The sequence below is a fragment of the Rhinolophus hipposideros genome (assembly GCF_964194185.1).
Source record: "Rhinolophus hipposideros genome assembly, chromosome: 20".
Taxonomy (NCBI): Eukaryota; Metazoa; Chordata; class Mammalia; order Chiroptera; family Rhinolophidae; genus Rhinolophus; species Rhinolophus hipposideros.
In genome coordinates, this window is record NC_138066.1 from 3,902,929 (window position 1) to 3,923,783 (window position 20,855).

The 20,855-nt window shown below is 39.4% G+C and overlaps 1 protein-coding gene across 1 annotated transcript in view; it reads left to right on the forward strand.

Moving 5' to 3' along the window:
• TEKT3 (tektin 3) overlaps positions 1 to 20,855 on the forward strand; it is a 42,494-nt gene that overhangs the window by 14,523 nt on the left and 7,116 nt on the right. Inside the window, exons 4-7 of the mRNA XM_081028060.1 lie at positions 4,263 to 4,333; positions 8,310 to 8,453; positions 10,796 to 11,018; positions 14,080 to 14,234. Coding sequence (XP_080884186.1) covers positions 4,263 to 4,333; positions 8,310 to 8,453; positions 10,796 to 11,018; positions 14,080 to 14,234 — 593 coding nt within the window. The remainder of the gene's footprint in view (positions 1 to 4,262; positions 4,334 to 8,309; positions 8,454 to 10,795; positions 11,019 to 14,079; positions 14,235 to 20,855) is intronic.

The following is a 20,855-nucleotide window of genomic DNA, read 5'->3' on the forward strand; positions in this document are numbered from 1 at the left end:
TTTCATTAACAACCAGAGTTAAGAACCACTGCTTTAAAACTATAAAATATCATTGATAGAAATTAATGAGTATCTAAATAATTTGACATAGTATGTTCACATATTGGAAGACTTAAATAGTGTTAAGATGTTAGTACTTCCCAATATGCTTTGGAGATTCAATACAATTCCTATGAAAATCCCAGCTGACTTCTTTCTAGAAATTGGCAAGCAGATCCTAAAATTCACATGGAAATTCAAGGAATGCAGAACAGCGAAAATAATATTGAAAAAGAATAAAGTTGAAGGATTCACTATTCTTAATTTCAAAACTTACTGTGAAGCTCCAACACATGAAACAGTATAGTGCTGACATAAGGATAAATATATAGATCAATGGAATGGCATTTGAAAATCCAGAAATAAACCCTCATATTTATGATCAAGTAATCTTCAACCAGGGTGCCAAGGCTATTCAATGGGAAAGGGCTATTCTCTTCAACACATGGGAGTTGGACAATTGGATATCTACATGCAAAAGACTGAAGTTGGATCTGTATCTCACAACATATAAAAACAGTTGAGTCAGAATGGATGAACGACTTAAATGTGAGAGCTAAAACTGTAAAACTCTAAGAAGAAAACATAGGCATAAATATTTGTGACATTGGAATAGGCAATAGTTTCTTAAATCTGGCATCAAAAGCACAAAGCATAAACAACATAAGAAAAAATAAATTGGACATCATCAAAATGAAAAATTTTGATGCCTCAAAGAACATCATCAATAAAGTGAAAAGGCAATCACAGAATGGAACAAAATCTTTGCAAATCATATGTTTGATAGAAAATGTGAAGAACTCTTACAACTCAAAAATAAATAAATAAATAAACAAACAAATAACAACCCAATTAAAAAATGGGCAAAGGATCTGAATAGAGAGTTCTCCAAAGTGGATACACAAATGGCAGATAAGCATAAGAAAGAATGCTCAACAACATTAGTCACCAGGGAAATGCAAATAAAACCACAATGAAATACCACTTCATACCCACTAGGATGGTTATACTCAAAAATACAGATAATAACAAGGTGTTGGTGAGAATGTGGAGAAATTAGAACGCTCATACACTGCTGGTAGGAATGTAAAATGGTGTGGCTGCTTGGAAAATCGTTAAACATAGAGTTACCACATGATTCAGTAATTCCACTCTATTATTTACCCAAGAGAAAAGAAAGAACATGCCCACACAAGAACTCGTACATGAATGTTCATAGCAGCCATTTAGAAACAACCCAGATGTCCATCAACTGATGAATGTTAAGTAAAATATGTCCTCTCCATACAATAGAATGTTATTCAGACATAAAAAGGAATGTACTGATACATTCTACTACATGGATGATCCTTGAAAAAATTATGCTAAGTGAAGGAAGCCAGTCACAAAGAACCACAAATTGTACCATTCCATTTATATGAAATGTCCACATTAGGGGAATCGATAGAGACTGAACGTACGTCAGTGGTTGCCTAGGAGGATTGGAAATTGGGGGTAACAGATAAGGGGTATGGTGTTTCTTTGGAGGGAGGGGGGAGAAATGAAAATGTTTTAAAATTGGTTATGGTGATGACTACACAATTCTGTGAATATACTGAAAAAACACCCAATTGTACAGTTAAATACATGAATTCTGTTGTATGTGAATTACATCTCAATAAAACAATGAAAAAAAAAAGAACCACTGCTTTAGAGATGAATTTTTCTAGGTCAGTAGCAGAGGCTGCTTTACCGCAAAATAACTGAGTCTGCAATTAGAGTAATGATTCACCGTTTGAGGGGGTGTCTTAGTCATTGCCAATTCATTCAAGTAGTGAATTGTCCTGTAGTCTACCCAAGGTAATATTAGCACATCTTTTATTTTTACCACAATGGGTCTCAATTTTTAGAATAACTAAATGAACACTATAAAAAAATAGCCTTTAAAGGCCTACTTTTGGAAAATGTGGGTGAAATAAAATACTTTCTCAGGAATTCTGTTGGCTATTACATTCAGTCAGTGATAGTCACCAAATTCTTACAGAATGGCTTCTCTTGGGAAATTGATCGGGATCCTGTCTATATTCATAGTACTTCTAGACCATGCTGACTCCTTGGACTTTGAAGCCCAATGAATCTTTGAGCGCAGATTAATAGATAGGTTAACATTGGGGACAGTCACAAAAGTCTTCAGTTTTAGGCATTTAGACTTTTCTGCCTCCAACCATCTGAACTTCACCATATAACTTTTAAATTTTAATATAAAATCTATTGTTGAGTAATTTTTTATAACAAGAGTCTCATTAAATGTACATTTTTTTTCACTAAAAGTCCTAGGAATCCCTACTGTGTGCATGGTGTACACATAATATAAAAGCTCACTAGGTTTGGGGGTTTTAAGTGGCATTTTTAAAGCAGTCCTCCATGTATCTTCTGCCAAGACCTCAGTGAAATAGCTACACACTGAAAACAAGCCGTAGAGAAAGATGAGGACTGAACAACACTGAGAACGGAGACGGATACACAACCTACTGTGAGGACATCTTTGCTACCGTAAGGCCGGGGAGAACCTTGGTAACATGGTGGAAATCTAGTTTTTCACTTACTCCATTTCACTTACTCCATTAATTCAAAGAGTCAGACAGGAGAGTTATCACTGAAATAAACCCTAGGTATATTCAATATTTTTATGTTAAACGATTAAAGAATAAAAGATAAGACTATATAGTTGGGTAATAATTAATACTGGAGTGTAGAACTTGATTATTAAATTAATAAAGGCAAAAACCAAAAGGGGATATTTGATTATTTGATAGTTTGACATCATAGAAATCATAAATGTCTATGTATCAAAAATACCATGCACAAAATATAAATGCAAGGGCTAAACTGTAAAGCAAACAAAGACCTGTCTATCTATCTATCTATCTATCTATCTATCTATCTATCTATCTATCTATCTATCTATCATCTATCTATCTGTCATCTACATATATATAACAAGTATATATGACATGTATCTTGGGAAAGTACAGGCTTTTAAATATAAGAACACATAAGTGAATAAGAAAAAAACACAACAGAAAAAAGTGGTCAAGCATACGAACAGGTGGTTCACAAAAGAAGAAAGTCAAATGATAAGAAAATACACAGTCAAAATATTAACCTGCAAATTTGAGCAAATGTGCTTTTTTGGGGGGACTCTCATCACACTGGCAGAGATTGAGAGGAGTCATATGCCACTTGGTGTGCGAGGTGAGGAAATTCACACTCGTTTATTATTGTAAACGGGTACAAATTTTCTGAAGGGCAATTTGGCTATACTTGTCAAAACCTTAAAACCGGCATACCCTTTGGTGGTATCTAAATATTTATTGAGGTTGTTCATCACAGTACTATTTCAAGTCATGGGAAAACGTTCAAGTTTAAAATGAAAAAGCAGAATACAAAACACTATGCACTGTATGATTACTTTTCACTTGAAAAAGTGTTAACAATAATTATGTGCACTTTTTAAATGTCTTCTTGATGCTATTTTGAGTTCCTAGATTTTCTAATGTGAATACAAATTTTGGAGGAAAGTAAATATTTGTCTTAAAAATCTCTGACATAACACGTTATGTAATAGTGTATACATCCTAGCAGCATCAACATGCTATGTGTGTGCTCAGGTAGGGCGGAGTGGCTAGCAAATGTGTTTGTATGAGTCTAGAGCTGGGCTGCAGGGCATAGTCAGGACAGAGGGGAGGGGAAGACAGCCTCTGTTTAGACATAAAGCTGAGTCTGTTGGAGGTTACATGCACTGTGGGAGAGAAGTCCCTTTTTGGCTGCTCTTTTCTCCTCCCTGATTGACTTTGTATTGGAAGAATAGTTAATACAGAAGAAACCATGCATTAAATTCCGCCTTGCACATCACCAGAATTTTATTTATGTATATGTTTGTTTACTTAGGACAGAGATAAAAATAAAAATAAAGAAAAACCTTAGAATTTTACCCCTATCCCTATTTATTCCATTATATAATTTCCCTATAGCCCTATAATATTAAGATTGCCATGTCATGGGGACATACATGTCATGGGGGCATATATGTAAATAAGTGGATGTAAAGTTGTCTTGTTGTTTTACTTTACAATTTTCCCAGAAACAAAGTTTTCCTGCATAGATGTTTTGTTACATTGTTGACTTTGAATGTTACACTCAATAAATGAAAACATTAATGTGTATTTTTTTCAATTGAGTAGGAAGTTGATATTATTCTGAGTTGTCAAGAAAGGATGAAGCTACATTTGGATAAGGCCATTGCCCAACTTGCGTAAGAGCTTTACCTCTCTATACAATTTAAAATCTAATCATGAAACTGTACTTTTATGCCTTCCATTCAGATTTCTCCTAGCTTCTTATATAAGGATTTCTTATGTAAGAAACACACATACACACACACACGTTTTTATTTAGAGGTTTAAATGAGTACTTGGAGTATTTGCTTGAAATTTTAATTTAAAGAAATAATTTTAAGATTCCATAGAAAGGATTTCTGCTCTAACTTGGAATATGGCCAAGGTTTCTTTTAACTCAAAGACTTTTATTCTTTGATAAGAGATTGACTTGTGTTCAATCTCTTGTTCAGCCCAGTGGTTAGAAGAGTAATGAATTGTGGCTCACTTTCATGTTTATTTTCCCTCTCTCTGTGAAGACTCAGCCTTCCCTGATTTCCCAGCAGTCCTGGTACATGCTCCTTCATGCTCTGGTTACACCATCTCTGCATTTACACATCCCGTGCGTTGTAATTGCTCACCCACCTTATTCGCTACCAGAATACACATTCCTCTTTTCTTGGCAATAGGAGATAGTAGGTACTTGACATTTATGGTGAGAATTTGGGAAGGGGGCATAATAATCAAAGGAAGGTCTTAAGTCATGACAACAGCTGTCAACATAGTAAAAGTATTGGCTGAGCCTGCTGCCTAACCTGAATAGAAAGATCAGTATTTGTTCAGTTATGGCCATGGGAAGAAGTTGTGTTGGTATTACACAAAGGAAATAATGATTCTGTTTCTACGAATGTTGTCGAGGATCATGTGTGATACACCCAAAGGAATACGTGTGATAAAGGTATCAGTATTTCTTCCTTAGTTTTCCCACCCTGCCCATCAGGATTGAAGCTGTGAAGGTTGGGTGAGGTTCAGATGGCTGCCATACCAGATCTGATTGGAAGGACTCTTTAATTCAGAGACTGGTGAGGATAAGTGAAAGGTTAAGGATGACTCTCAGCTCATGGTTTGGTTAACTGTACAATTTATGTAAGCTATAAATACCAGGCAGTACAGTTCCAACATCAATTTCTTGTTTCTGCTCCCTAGGAATTTCAGAAACACACTGTAGTGCGGTTCAAATAATTGTTTCTGTTCTGTTTTCTTCTTGTCCAGTTCCTATTTTTTTTCTTAATCTAGAATCTGCTGCCCATCTTCCGTGTCCTTTGCTCTTCTTGGCCTGGATTGTCCACCCTGGAACAGCCATATCTTCATATCAGCCCCCATTTCAAATGGCCTCGGTCTGGGCCTCGTGCAGGGCTTTGTCTCTGCATGTGCACTTGTTCAGAATCTTTGTTGGTGATCCTTTAAAGAGCTTGGCTTTCCTTTGAACACACAGTGGGCAAAATGCTTACCTCATTTCCTGGGATGGCTTCCTCTGGATTTGTGGGAGCCTGGATCACGAACATGATGATCCCTGGGCTTTGTTCAGCGAAGGTGATGGGAGGAGGGTTTTAATTCCACTTGTCTTGGAAGGAACAATGAAGTGCTCAGCAGAAAATGACATCTCATTAGCTATCAACATGGCAGCCAAGCTTTTTCCTTGGGCTATAAGGTAGTCCATGGGATGCTGTCTCAAGGACTTTCCTTTGGAAAGCCTGACATCAGGTCAGAAGGGGGGTCAAGGATGTCAGCCCAAGAGAGAAAGCCTATGGGGCATTTTGGTCTCAGACCACAAATGAGAAAGGCCCTCTAATCCCAGAGTTTCAGCACAACCTGAGGCATGAGTCTGAACACAGAAGTAGCAACCGGAGGCAGCTTCTTACTTTTCATCCTTTGCACATGTATATTATTTTAGAATTTATACTCATTTCCACTTCGTGTGTGTGTGTGTGTGTGTGTGTGTAAGGAGAGAGCTCTGGTGACAGGTCAACTAACTTACCCAAAGGCACAGACTATGTTAAAGAGAAGACAAGGCTAGAATTAGTTTATTCAGTCTGTCCATGCAGGCTTTACTGACTGGCTCCTGTACGCTAAGACCATTTTTGGGTGCTGGGAATACAGAAATGATTAAGATCATTCAGTTGTCCTACTTTTCAAATATTATCTATGTGATAATGCCTCCCAAATTTTTGTTTCTAGGGGATGTCTAGATCCTTCCCAAATTTCAACAACCTACTTCGTACCTCCACTTGGATCTTTAATGGACACTCAAGCTCAGTGTGTCAGCGGAACTTCTGCCCTCAACCTATTTACCCACAGCCTAGCCCACCTTGGTTGATGGAATTCTGCTATACTAATTACTCAACTTCAGCTCTTTTTCCTCACTGATGTACAATCTCCTGGGAGATTAGCTTGGTTTCATTTTTTTTTTAATAGTGATGATATCATCTGAAAAGCTAACATACTGTTTGAAAACAAGTCTATCCTATTTTTCTTACTTCTCACACATTTGTACTTTTAAATTTTGACAACCATCAGCTGGTTCTCTGTGTGCGTATTTCCATTTTACTTTGTTTATTCTTTTTTTTTGTTTGTTTTTCAGATTCCACATATAATTGCAATAATATGGTATTTGTCTTTCTCTGTCTGACTTATTTCACTTAGCATAATACCCTTTAGGTTCATCCATATCAAATGACAAAATTTCGTTATTTTTACTGCTGAATAGTATTCCATTGTGTGTGTGTGTGTGTGTGTGTATTTGTATCGTGGTTCCATCTTTAAAACATATGTAGAATCTGAGCTCTTCTCACTTCCTTCAGTGCTACCCCTTTGGTCCAAAGCTACCACCATCTCTTACCTGGGTAACTGCACCTGTTGCTAATGGGTGTCCCTGTCCTCAGCAGTCTGTTCTCAACCCGGCACCAGAATCCTTTAAAATTGCAAGTCAGTGGTCTCTCATTTCACTCGGAAGAAAGTCTGACTCCTCCCAATGTCCATCAAGGCCCTGCATGATCTGCTTTCCCCCTTCAAGTCTTTGCTCAAACATCTCCTCTTCAAGGAGTCATACCCCTGACCATCCTATTTAAAATCATCGCTCACACTCCTCGACCCCTTTTCCTGCTTTGTTTTCTGTATTGCTCTGCTAACAAATCACATGATTTGCTTCCTTGTGGGTATTACCTGTCTCCTCCCAGTAGGATGTATGTAAGCTCATTGAGGAAGAGATGTTTGTTTTGTCCGTCGATGCATCACAGGCTTGTAGAACAGTGCCTGGCATGTAGGAGGCATCCAATAATTATTTGTTGAGCGAACTACTCCATGAGTAAAGATAAGGCTCACCCGTCCCCCGTGCCCACCCCTTTGGCCGTATATTCGGTAGTGAGCAGCTGGGCCTCCTTTCTACTTCTCCTTTCTACTGTTACTGCAGTAAACACCAGGCATCTCAGAGCTCACCAAGGCCTTTTCCTTCCCCGGAAGGTGGCTGCTGGAGTGCACGAGTGTGGGGGAGCCACCAATTCCTGATCTTTTTTCAAGAACTCTGACTTTTGCTTTGGAGGTTAATTTTGACCCTTGGTTTCTATTTCCTGGCCAACTTCTCAGGCCTGGCTTGACCACAAACTGAGGTCACCTACGGATGGAGGGAAGCTGGACTATAAATGCCTCATAACTTCTCAGGGAATAGCAACCAAAGAATGGCAGAGAAAGGGGTTATAATGTAGAAGAGGAAAAGGAAGAAGGAAAAAAAGACAGAGATGTGGACAGCTTACTCTTAACCAGTGTTCTATCTGGAACAGTTTGTGTGTTAGGAAGATATGCCCCAGAAATGGGGCTCTAGGTACCTGACTTTTGTCTATCTACACCTCTTCTCCCTAAGCCCCACCCACCCCACCCCATGAAAGGGTCAGTGTGGGAAGGGTTGTGATTTCTCACATGTGTGGACATCTCCAGGGAAGGCTCCTTTTAATTGAGGAGTTGGACATTGTGTAAAGGAGGAGAGAGCCGGAGAGCAGTAATGGGTGGGTCCCAACACAGAAGGGCTATATGAAATTGTTACCCAAACTTGAAGCTCCATTTCCTCACTCTGTGTTACAGAGCCAACAGAGCTGCCCAGCACGAGCTGGAGAAGGACCTGAGTAATAAACAGACAGCTTACCGGATCGACGATAAATGCCACCACCTGCGGAACACATCAGAAGGCATCAGCTACTTTCGCGGAGTGGAGAGGGTCGATGCGACGTAAGTCAGACACACACCCCATCTATGATTTTGATGTCATTTAATTCATTCTCCCTTCTTTCAAAATGATGCCGCTTATAGATTAGAGCAGAAGACGTGAGAAGATGTGGAAAGGTAAGTGACACACCCTGCTTCGGACAAGTCTTAGTATGCATGTTCTGCAGTCAGGCCTTAACACTTACATCCTGTATCCTTTTGTAAAGGAATATTTGTTACTTATTTTTATAACTATGAAAATAATAAATAACTGATTGATGCAGAGAACCTAGAAAACGCAGATAATCAGAAAGCAGAGTGTTGCCTCTGTGTATTGGATGCCCAGGACTCTGTGGGGTACAAGCTGAGGAACAGCTTATCGTTTTTATTACCACTGCCTGTTGAACTTCCTTTGTTAATGGTTTCTTTGCCAGGACCTTGCATGAAATGTTCAGTTCATGATCTTTTCCAGTCATTCTCTTTTCAAGTAATCAACTTTATTGAGGTGAAATTCACCTACAATAATATACATTTGGTATAAGTGCACATTTTGATGAATGTTGACAAGTTTCTATACCTAGGTAAGCATGATGATAGTCAAGGTAAAGCATTTTTTCGTCACCTCAGAAAGTTCCCTTGCATTCCCTCCCACACTCCTGACCCCTCCCTCTTATAAAGTGAATCCCAAATGGAACTCTACTCTGCGGCTGGTCACCCCCAAAGCAGCCCCCTCTCTTAGCACTTAGTAAGAGCAGCAACATGTACCTATTTTGACTTTTAGATTCTTCAGGTGTGAATCAGATTCAGGCTCTATGTCCTAAGTGGTCCCCACGAAATGCCTCTTACTTGGCTTAAGGTCAGCAGGAAGCATCTTCCTTTGCTCCTTCCAGGGTGAGGAGTGGGTTGGGATGGAACCACATACTCTGAACACCTAGCCCTCCACAAAGGGCCTCCACTATTTCTGGCACGAATTCTTAGCCATCTCTTATAGGACGACAAGGTATGGAGCACATCAGGTGATATTTTGGGCCATTGGGGCCTGAGCTAAAATCTCAAGTCAACCGTGAGCGTCTCTTTTGATATCCTATTACATCAAAGAAATGTCACCCATACCCAGAGATGCCCAATGGTAACAATTTACTGTTAATCCTTCCAATATTCTTCCTGTCATGTAGATAAAAAATTATGTATTTAAATAATGACATTACACACATACTGCCTGAATAGCATGTCTGATACTTTACTTCATAATATATCAAAAACACTGCTTGTGAAAATATTCTTCTACAATATGTGTTTGCATGTTATATGGGTTACTTTTATAAATGTACCACAATTTACTTATTTTTTTCTTTACTTTTGGACATTTAGGCTGTTTCTTGTTTATCAGTGATTGGCATAAATAAAGCTGAAAATGACTGTCCTCACATATACATCTTTGAGTGCATTATTTCCTTAGGGAAATTTCTAGAGTGCTTGCTTCAGCAGCACACATACTAATATTGGAATGAAAGGGAGATGATACAGACAATTAATGTGGCCCCTGTGCAAAGGTGACTTGGAAATTCGTGAAGCATTCCATATTTTTAGTTCTGAGGGCGTAATGTACAGCATGGTGACTTTAGGTAACAATGCTGTAATGGATATTTGAAAGTTGCTAAGAGAGTAGATCTTAAAAATTCTCATCACAAGAAAAAAATTGTAACTGTATATGGTGAGGGTTGTTAACTAGACTTATTGTGGTAATCATTTTGCAATATATACCTATATCAAATCATTATGTGGAATACCTAAAACCAATATAATGTTATATATCAATTATATCTCAATAAAAATATTTCTAAAAGTGACATTTCTGGGTTATACACATTTGAAAGGCTCTTGTATGTTGACGTTTTACCCTGTAGCATGGTTGTACCAAATCAACGTTCCTATCTTTAGGATATAAGAGAATCTATTTCTAGACATGCTCCTCAGCAAATCATTCTCTTCACTTTTTGCTGTTATGATAAAGGGTTATTAGTATATTGTTGTTTTCATTACTTTGATTATTCCTGAGGTTGAATATTTTTGTGTGACATGTTTGTAATGAACCTACATACCCTTACCCTTCATCAATCTTTTCTTTCTCCCAAAACTGGCAGAGGAGTTAGTTTACGCTTTGGATTTATAGAAAATTGGTTAGCAGTAAGATAAAGAGCAATGAAGAAAAGTTTAAAACAAGCTTTGCTCTGATGTTTACATTTTACTCAATAAACCCAGGGTCAGTGATTTGGGTTCTTTTACACAAAATGAATGATTGCCTATAGACCATATAGGCCAATGCATCATTGTCACCATTGTTTGGTTCTAATTCCTTTTATCAGGGTCTCAGTGCCTGAGTCCTGGGCCAAATTTACAGATGACAATATTCTCCGCTCCCAGAGTGAACGAGCAGCCTCCACAAAACTAAGAGATGACATTCAAAACCTCTTGGTTGTGACTGCCAATGAGATGTGGAATCAGTTCAACAAAGTGAACTTAGCTTTCACCAATCGCGTTGCTGAGACTGCAGATGCTAAAAATAAGATTCAGATTCACTTAGCAAAGGTAAGTCAAGCACTGGTGGTACCCTTAGCTGACCTGGATGGATAGGGCAGGGCCTTAGGGACCACAAATCTCTCACCACTCCTGGAGAGATGCCATAAGGCGCACGACCTCCTGGCCATACACACTAAGAAAAATTTAAAACAGTACAAAGAGCACCATTTATTTTAACCAGGTAGCCAGGTATCAAAATGAAATTGGAATCCACTGGTTTGTTGGTTTTTTTTTTTTGAAACACAAAGAATGCACTATGTAATGAAAGGTTCATAGTATTTTTAACAGAAACAAAAATGTTATTATTAAATCTTAATGAATCACCATATGTAACTAGGAAGTAAATTTATTATTAGAACATATCGTAGGAATGTGTTCTGTTAAATAATTTCAGGCACTTTTTTTCTGGAATACAAAACCAAATACAGGAACCTATTAGGTAGTTCAAAATGTTTCTGTTATTAAATTTTTTAAAGTGCTCTAACTACAAGAGTTTTACAATAACAATAAAATGAAAGATTCAAGCAGAATTCATATGTTCAAGATAAACAAGGAGCTCTTCTTTTATTTAGTATTAGACTTGGAGCTCTTATTATTTCTGTGGATTATGCTGTATATGTTTATATTTCTTTCTTTCTTTTTTTTTTAAGAACCTTACAATTCAGTCGTGTCATTCTAAGGTGATGTTACCCAATTGAGAGCACCATGTTTTCTCAGGCTGCAGCAATTTATCTTTCTTTCTCATGGTACCATTTTTGGGCAACAAATATTTATTGAGCCAGACAGTGTGCTATGTACTGAGAAGGGTAGAGAGAAGTATAAAATGTAGTTTTTGTTCCCAGGAAGCTTACACTTGTGGAAAAGAGATGCATACATATGAAAAGCTCATGAATAATTAATAACAATAGAAAAATTACAAATTGTGGTTGCCAGATAACAAATACAGGAAGTGTTTGGGGGATTTAGAAGAGGAAGTGAACATTCCAGATGGGCAACATCTTGAACAAAGCCTTAGGAGGTAATCAATCAGAGGTTGAGTTCAGGTCTGTAAACAGACCCATTTGGCTAGTGTGGATGGTATGTGTTCTGGGACAGAAGCTTGGAAGGAAAGGTAGGTTAGAGCCAGACTGTAGAGGACATTTGTGGAAAGGTATCCTTTGGGCAGTAAGAAGCCAGTCTAAAGGCCTTTTAGAAGACTGACTTGATGGAGTCCTTTTGTTCAACACATTTTTATTTACTATTATATTAGTTTGCTAGGGTTGCCGTAGCAAAGCATTACAGACTGAGGGACTTAAACAGCAGGAATTTATCATCTCACAGTTCTGGAGGCTAGAAGTCTGAGAAAGGTGTTTGTAGGGTTGGTTCTCTCTGAGGCCTCTCTTCTGTCTGTGTCTGCACATGGTCTTTCGTCTGAGTGTGTGTCTGTGTCCTAACCTCCTCTTCTTAGACACCAGTCATGTTGGCTTAGTACTTACCCTAATGATCTCATCTTAACTTAGTTACTCCTTTAAAGGCTCTGTTTCCAAATACAGTCACATTCTGAGGTAATAGGGGTTAGAACTTCAACATATTTGTTTTGGGGGGAGAAGAGGGTAGAATTCAGCCCATGAAAGTTAGATTCAAGGTAGGCATTTGGGGGTATACACACATGAATGACATACTGACCCTGCCATCTTGTATCTTAGAGTGAGACAAAACATGCACATAGAAAATAAGTTCCATCAGAAAGGTAGAGCATGAACCCCTTGCAGCTACAGAGAAAATGTTGTTTGTTTAGCAGAAGGAGCAGTTATTTCCAATGGTGAGAGACAGGGAGCCCCAGAGCGTGGCCTTGGTGATAGGAGCAATGTAATGATTTGCAGCAGGTTGTTGAAAGCATGGGAAAGGAATCAAAGCTTATGTGACAGTTTTAAGAGTTCCTGGCTTACCCAAGTGCTCGAATCTGTGTGATTACGTGATATCTCAGCAGGGGTGAAAGGATGTAGAAGTCGTCTGAGGACAAAACCTTGCATTAGAAATGAGGGGAAGTGGTTAGAGAGAAACATAAGGAATTAGGGCAGCAGTTGGCCCAAGAAATTAAGCAAGGTGAGGGAATTCAAGGAAGGGGAGACATCAGAGACACCTCATCATGGATTTTGAAAGCGCAGTCTCATGAGGGCAACTAGGGCCAGAGACTTACTACAGGAGCCACCATGAGATTCGGTGGGCCAGAGGTGCAGGGAGAGAGAAGGGCATTGTTGAGTACACTTGGCAGTGAACATGAGGAGAGGGGTGAGAGCACCGATTGGAAGCACCCAGGTAGGACTGGATGAGAGAGTGATGGTGAAAACATGAGGTTTTAAAGGAATTTGGGTGATAATTGGACTCCTCTCCTGGCCACAGGAAAGGAGCAGGGGAAGGGGGAGAGTGATGGGGAGAATGTGGGAAAATGAGATTGCAGAAAGGGAGGAGAAAGAAGGGTTTAGAGCACAAGAGAGGGACTAGCTTCACAAAGGAGGAACCAGGGAGGGATCCAAGTTTATGCAATTTGGGGGACCCTCTTTGAGAAAAAAGGATATAAAATTAGGACTACAAAATTGCCAGTGCTTCTCCCTTGTGAGTGAGGCACCTTGGGGCTTGACCTTGATTTGCTTCAAGGCAAATTCTCCACCAACAGGAAGACATCTCTATGAGATTAGTGAGAAGAGAGAATGGAAGCCTCATGGCCTCCCTTTTCTCAGTTACACACAAATGTGTGCTGGTAAATATTTAACAACCGGTGGCCTCAGGTGGGAGAAAAAGCTCTGACTTGTAGCATTTGCCAATATCTGTGGTGTAAATACTTCCACCCTGGCTGATTTCACCCCGAGTTGGGAGTTGGGAAAGTTCCATGCAGTCAGCTCTCCAGGGCAGCGGGAGAACTGCGGATTTGCTGGGCATGGTGCTAGGAAGGAGCAGGGCACTCAGTGAATCAACCTCCCAATCTGAGGGGCGAGGTGGGCTGGGCTCCAAATGGACTGGCAGGAGGCAGGAAGCAAGGGGCAAGCAGGCACAGCACTGAAGCCTCAGCCATCTGCTTCTCTTCCTACAGACCCTGCAGGAGATTTTCCAGACTGAAATGACCATAGAATCCATCAAGAAGGCCATCAAGGACAAGTCTGCCTTCCTGAAAGTGGCTCAGACCAGATTGGATGAGCGTACCCGGAGACCTAACATAGAGCTCTGCCGAGATTTGTCCCAGTTGCGGTGAGGCAGGAGGGAGCGCCCTTGGCGGGAGGGGAAAGTCAGGTTCACTGTGGGACAGGACACCAGCCTGACTGGGACGCCATGCTCTTTATGAAAGCGCTTTCTGCCCACACACCAGTAATATGGAAGGGCATAACAATGCCCACTTAAAATATTAATAGTGGGAGATTAGTGTTTAATGGGCATGGAGTTTTGGTTTGGGATGATACAAAGTTCTTGAGATGGATGATGGGGATGAATGCCTAGCATTGTGAATGTACTTAATGCCACAAAACTGAACGCTGAAAAATAGTTGAGATGGTAAATTTTTTGTTATGTGTATTTTACCACAATTAAAAAAACAACAACAAATGACATCAACATTACACACAAAAAAGTGATAATAAACATTAGGCCTCATTCAGTGAGGCCAACAAGGCGTGTGAGTCCCCCACACTTCCCTGGACTCTCTCGTTTCCAGCACAGCTCTGCTATAAATAGCAGAGCGGCCTGCTGTGTGTTCCTCAGTGCTGGAGACTTGTCAGATGTGAACTTGGCTTATAGTGCCACTGACCCTTGTCCATCTGCTTTCATCCATTTGCTCTCTTTGGCCTCTTTTAGCAGTTAGTGTCTCTGTTCTTGTCATGAAGACCATCCTCAGGATCCCCTGAAAAATCCCAATGGCCTTGTAGGTTCATTTTAGTGTGTTCTCAGTAGAAATTGAGAACAGCTGGTCTTCATCAAGCATGTCTCCTGCATACACATGTCAGGAGGCATCTGATGCCACGGTTTATTGACTGAACACAACATGGATTTTATTATTATTATTATTTTAACTTGGAAAATACATTTTAGGATGGGCTTGTAAGGAATCGGCCAAGATACCCGCCTCCCCCCTCTCTCAACGCCCTACTCAATTTTGGCTTCATTTCTAATTTCCCAGTACCTGCTCTGCCTTTTCTTTCTGGATTTCATCATTGCTATTCTTAGGTTATAAAATGCTCCATGCAGAGGCAAATCGAATTTATAGTAACTGGAGGAACAAAGGGGCAGCACTTGAAATCCAGAATTGTTTTTGGGGAGAGAGGCCACCTGTCTTGTCTTCTACCTTGTCCCATGATTAATTCCCTTATCACCATGAAGGATTTATCCAGCAGATAAAATGACTTTGAGCTCTACCAAAGAAACAGTGTGGATTGCCTGGAGGGAAAGGGAAGGGAGTTTTTGTGAGGCCAACAATGATGAACATAATCCTAAAGATAGAGAGATAATAATGGCTGCCACCACTTACTGATCTCATTCTGTGCCAGCTACTGTCCTGAGCACTGTACACGACCTCATTCATTTTCTTCATTTTACAAATAAGGAAACCGAGGCAGAAGTGGGTTGAGTGCCTCGCCCCATGTGGCACCAGGTAGTAAGAATGAGAGCCACAGTGTGAATCCTAACCTGTCTTCGTGCAGAGCTCAATCCCACCAAACCAACTATTTGCTTCTGCTTCTTCCATCTTTCGTATTGCAGGGTGCTTTCTCCATTCCTCTATCATGTGTCTTATCTCATCTGACTTTCTTAGTGCCCATGTGGGATGAGTTGACAAAGGAGGTACTGTATCCTCATCTCTCTCTCACAGAGGATGAAACAGGGTCACAGAGGAGAGCGATATTGCAAAATACACTACGCACATTCCGTGTTTCCCCAAAAATAAGACCTAGCTGAACTATCAACTCTAAGGCATCTTTTGGAGCAAAAATTAATATAAGACCCGGTATAATATAATAATATAATATAATATAATATAATATAATATAATATAATAATATAATATAATATAATAAATAAATATAATATAATACCCGGTCTTATTTTACTGTAATACCCAGTATTCTATACTATACTATATAATATAATATATACTGGGTCTTATATTAATTTTTGCTCCAAAAGACTCATTAGAGCTGATGGTCCGGCTAGGTCTTATTTTCGGGGAAACATGGTGGCATGGGTATAGTCTGTGTTGGATGCTAAAAAGCATGCTTTAGATTATATGCAAATAAACTTACTGCATTTCCCCAAGTGGAGATGTTATCTAGGCCATAGCCATATAGGAGTTCAGCCAGCTACATGTTTCAGAGTGGGTTCCATAGAAACCCTACTCATATAGTGCTCATTATTTAGGATAAGCTGCCCTCCACTACAGAGGCTAGGTGGGCCGCTGGATGGCCAATCTGAAGTGTGTGTTTGCTTCAGAAGAACTCCCATTTGGCCAGTTGGGATTGAATCACGAATTGTGGCTTTCTGCAAATATGATTAGGAGAAGCTGAACTGAAATTTCATGCTCCAAAAATTTCTGCAGAGTCATTACAAGTAGAGATAGGGATAAATACATCGTTCAGACTGCCATTAGACAAACCCAGGGTTGCTTTTTAGGAGGGTTTTTAGTAGTGGTCTAATTTGGCTTTAGAGTTATCAAACAATGAGGCATTCAGAGAGGCTTCTGAAAAGCTGAATGGTTTTTACTCTTTTTTCCCCTTCACAGCTAAACAGAAGTTGCTTTTCCTTTACTTCCTGTCCACTCCGTAGTATGTCTGTTTCCTCTGCTCCTTTATTGGCTTTAGAACAAAACCTACTTTTGTTCTCTAAAGATTTCTTGTTAAAATATCGTTGCCAAAAATATGGTCCCAGAGTAACAACAGTGGAATTTAGGATTATTATTGGGGGAGGGGGTTATTTTTCCTCTTCAACTGATCATTCTGAAAGCAGCCCTTTGGCTGGTTTGCTTTCAGAATTAGATTAAGAAAAAATACGCGCATAAACTCAGAGGAGGGAGGACTGAGAAAAATAGCTGTTTTCATTTCAAGACTTTTATTTTCATTTAAAATTTTCTAAACGGGTTCTTTCAAAAGTAATTCTAAACATTCCTGGCATCTTTGGTGGCAGGCCAGACCAGGCTCTGCTTTACTTAAATAATCTCCATACTTTTTTTTTTTTTTAACTACGGTAGCTTTATTTGTATTTCAATGCAAAATGTTTTTCAGTTCTGTAATTCTCCCCAAATGAGTGGTTTCAGCAAAATAGCGCTCTGTGATCTGCCAAGAACAAGGAAACTATGAGTGAAATGTGGCCTTGAAAGATGAGGAAAAATGTATTTCTAATGGTGAAAGTTGAGGGAAGTGCAGTATCTCGTAGCTGTGTTCACACAGCAGTGGGAAAACAACGATAATTGCCTGTGCTCTATGTATCTTGAATTCCTTTTTTTTTAAACATTGATATTTTAATGTGTATTTTTTCAAAAGTTTCCTGAGATGAATTTTCCACTAGACTAGTATTTGGCGGCAAGGAGTAAAGACTCATGTATCTTCCTGCTTCTTTCCCTACCTTTGGGTTCAGGGTTCCTTTTGAAGCCACTGGAAGGGGCAGAGGGAGGGGTGGGAGACCAGAGGTAGGCCCTGGTGTGACTGTAAATAAGCTGCTCCCCAAAGATTGGTTTCTTTCCTAGTGATATTTTATACCCTGGGATCAGTAAAAAAATATATATATATTTATATATGTTAAATATATATAAATATATATACATATATATATTTGATACATATAAATATGTATATTTAATATATATATAAATATATATGTTATATATATATTTAATCCAACCTGCCCTAAACAACAACAAAATAAGTTTTAGATCAGTTCTCAGATTTTTGTGTTTACCAATTCCAGACCAAAAGAAACTTGGCAATTAAGTTTCAATTCCTTTCCTTACCCACTGAAAGTAAGAAAACAGTTTCAGGTTCTAAGATAAAAGGAGATGCATAGTCTGGATGTATTTTCAGAGCTTACTGTTGCTTCTGTGAGCCTTTGGGGTGGGGCGCGGGGGAGGGGGGTGTGGGGGGGGATGGGGGGGGTTGGAGCTTTGCAGTACCTTTTCCTTCTCAGGCTTCAGGTGGGTTGAAAGCTGAATCTCCAGGCTCCCTCCAGCCTGTGCTTCCTCTCTATTGCCTGGAGTCTGGTTTTTGTTCTTTAAAAAAATATTTTTAAGTTAAATTTATTGAGCTTACATTGGTTAAGAAAATTATATAGGTTTCAAGTGTACAATTCTGTAATCTATCATTTGTATATGGCATTGTATGTCTGCCACCCAAAGTCAAATCTCCCTCCGTTACCATATGTTTGACCCCCTTTACCCTCTTGTACACCCGCCCCCCCACTCTCTTACCCTCTGGTAACCACTAAATGTTGTCTGTCTATGAGTTTTTGTTTTTCTTGTTCATTTGTTGCTTTCAGTTTTATATTCCACATATGAATGAAATCATAGGGTTCTTGAATTTTTCTGACTTAATTTGCTTAGCATGATAATCTCATGATTCATCCATGTTGCCGCAAATGTAGTATTTCATTTTTTCTTATGGCTGGGTAATATTCCATTGTATATACCGTGTTTCCCCAGAAATAAGTTGCCGGACCATCAGCTCTAACACGTCTTTTGGAGCAAAAATTAATATAAGACCTGGTATTATATTATATTATTATATTATATTATAATATTATATTATTACATTATATTATTATATTATGTTAGGCCCGGTCATTAATTTTTGCTCCAAAAGATGCATTAGAGCTGATGATCCGGCTAGGTCTTATTTTCAGGGAAACACGGTACCACATCTTCTTTATCCAATCATCTATTGAAGGTACTTTGGTTTGTCCATGTCTTGGCCACTGTGAATAATGCTGCAGTGAACATAGGGGTACATATATCTTTATGAATAAATGTTTTAATTTTGGGAGGCAGATATGCAGAAGAGGAATTGCTGGGTCATATGGTAATTCTATTCTTAATTTTTCTAAGGAACTTCCGTACTCTTTTCCACAGGGCTGTACCAATTTACATTCCCATCAGCAGTGTATGAGGCTTCCTTTCTCTCCACAACCTTTGCAACACTTGTTATTCCTTGCCTTGTTGATAATAGCCATTCTAACAGGTGTGAAATGGTATCTCACTGTTTTGATTCACATTTCCCTAATAGCCAGTGAAGTTCAGCATCTTTTCACGTCTCTGTTGGCTGTTTGAATGCCGACTTGGGAGAGGCATCTATCTATTCAGCACTTCTGCCCAGTTTTTAATTGTAATATTTATTTATGTTTTGTTATTGAGCTGTATGAGTTCTTTATATATTTTGCATACTAGCCCTTATGGAAGGTGTTTGCAAATATCTTCTTCCATTTGGTGGGTGGCCTCTTTGTTTTGTTGATGGCTTCTTTTTCTGTGCAAAAGCTTTTCTTGAAAGATCCTGTGGGCCTGGACCTCTGGGCAGCTCCCTACCTCCCACTGTGACCTCCTTTACGTAGGACATGGAAGTTGATCCTCCTGCAACAAGCATTTTCTGCATGCCTGTCAACTGCAGGAGGGGCTGCTGGGTTGAGCCTTGAGCAAAGTCAGCTCATGCTTTCAGGGAGCTGATGGCTTGCAGGAAAAATGTAGTAAATTACATTGGGCAGCTACCTAGTCCCAGGGTTAAGGGAGGGACTTCAGGAAGAAGTGTGTATTTGCTTGGTCTTTGAAGATTGCATAAATTAGCGGATGGGGAGCGATAAAAATGGGCTGAAGGGATGGAAAGGGTGAAGACCCTGAGGTCAGAGATGGAGCGTGCACATTCCAGAATGCACCTGGGGGGGGGGGCAGTGGCACATGGTAAGGCTCTTTGGGAGATAGGAATAACAGGATTTTATGATTGAGGAATTGGGGGACCATGAGGAAGAGGGCAGGGTCAAGGTGATCAGAGGGTTTTAGTTTCAGCATCTACAAGGATGGTGACACCACTGCCTGAGATATGGGACACACAGGTGGCTCAATCTGCTCTATCGGCCACCGCAGCCTGAATCAGCCACACACTGGCATATTCACCGAGAAAGGTGTGCCCAGAAGGGGAGCACAGTGGCGCCGTCCTAGGGAGTTTCTAAACCATTCATCGTTGGCTGAGCTGTCTGAGTAAGATATGATATTTCCCAGTCATTCTGTTGGTGAGCGAGTCACGTCAGATAACCTCTCTACAGGTCAAAAAGAGTTCAAATCCCTCAAAACTGTATTTCCTTTTTGAAAAATAGTTATTGCCTTTTTTTTTCTTTCTGCCTTTAAGAGTAGTATCAGTTCATGACGGAAAAATCAGTAAATGAAATAAGAAACCATCCTCAATTCTTTGTGCCATCGAGGGATAACCAATGTTAGCAATTTGTCATATTTCTCACCAGGCACATTAACAAAATTGTGATCTTTCTGCAGATAGGATTTAATATCCTGATTCTTTCAGCCAATATTATATTGTGAGTTTCTTTCCCCATGGCAAATATAAGTTCTTTTTTAAAAAGTATTGCTTGCCTAGTCTTTAACCATCTGTCTATAGCATCCATGATCATTAGACGTTAATATTGTCTCCTCTCATTTTCTCATACTACCAGTCAATACAAGACAACACTATGAAGAAAATATTTCTTCATAATTTTATGTCAAACTGTTCACCTTGCTTTTTTTTTCTAAAAGTTTTTTGGTTTAATTTCACAAGTAAGATAAGGATACATTCTCATTTTAAAATAAATTCAAATAGTACAGATCTATACGGAATGCAGAATTAGAGTCCTTCTCATGCC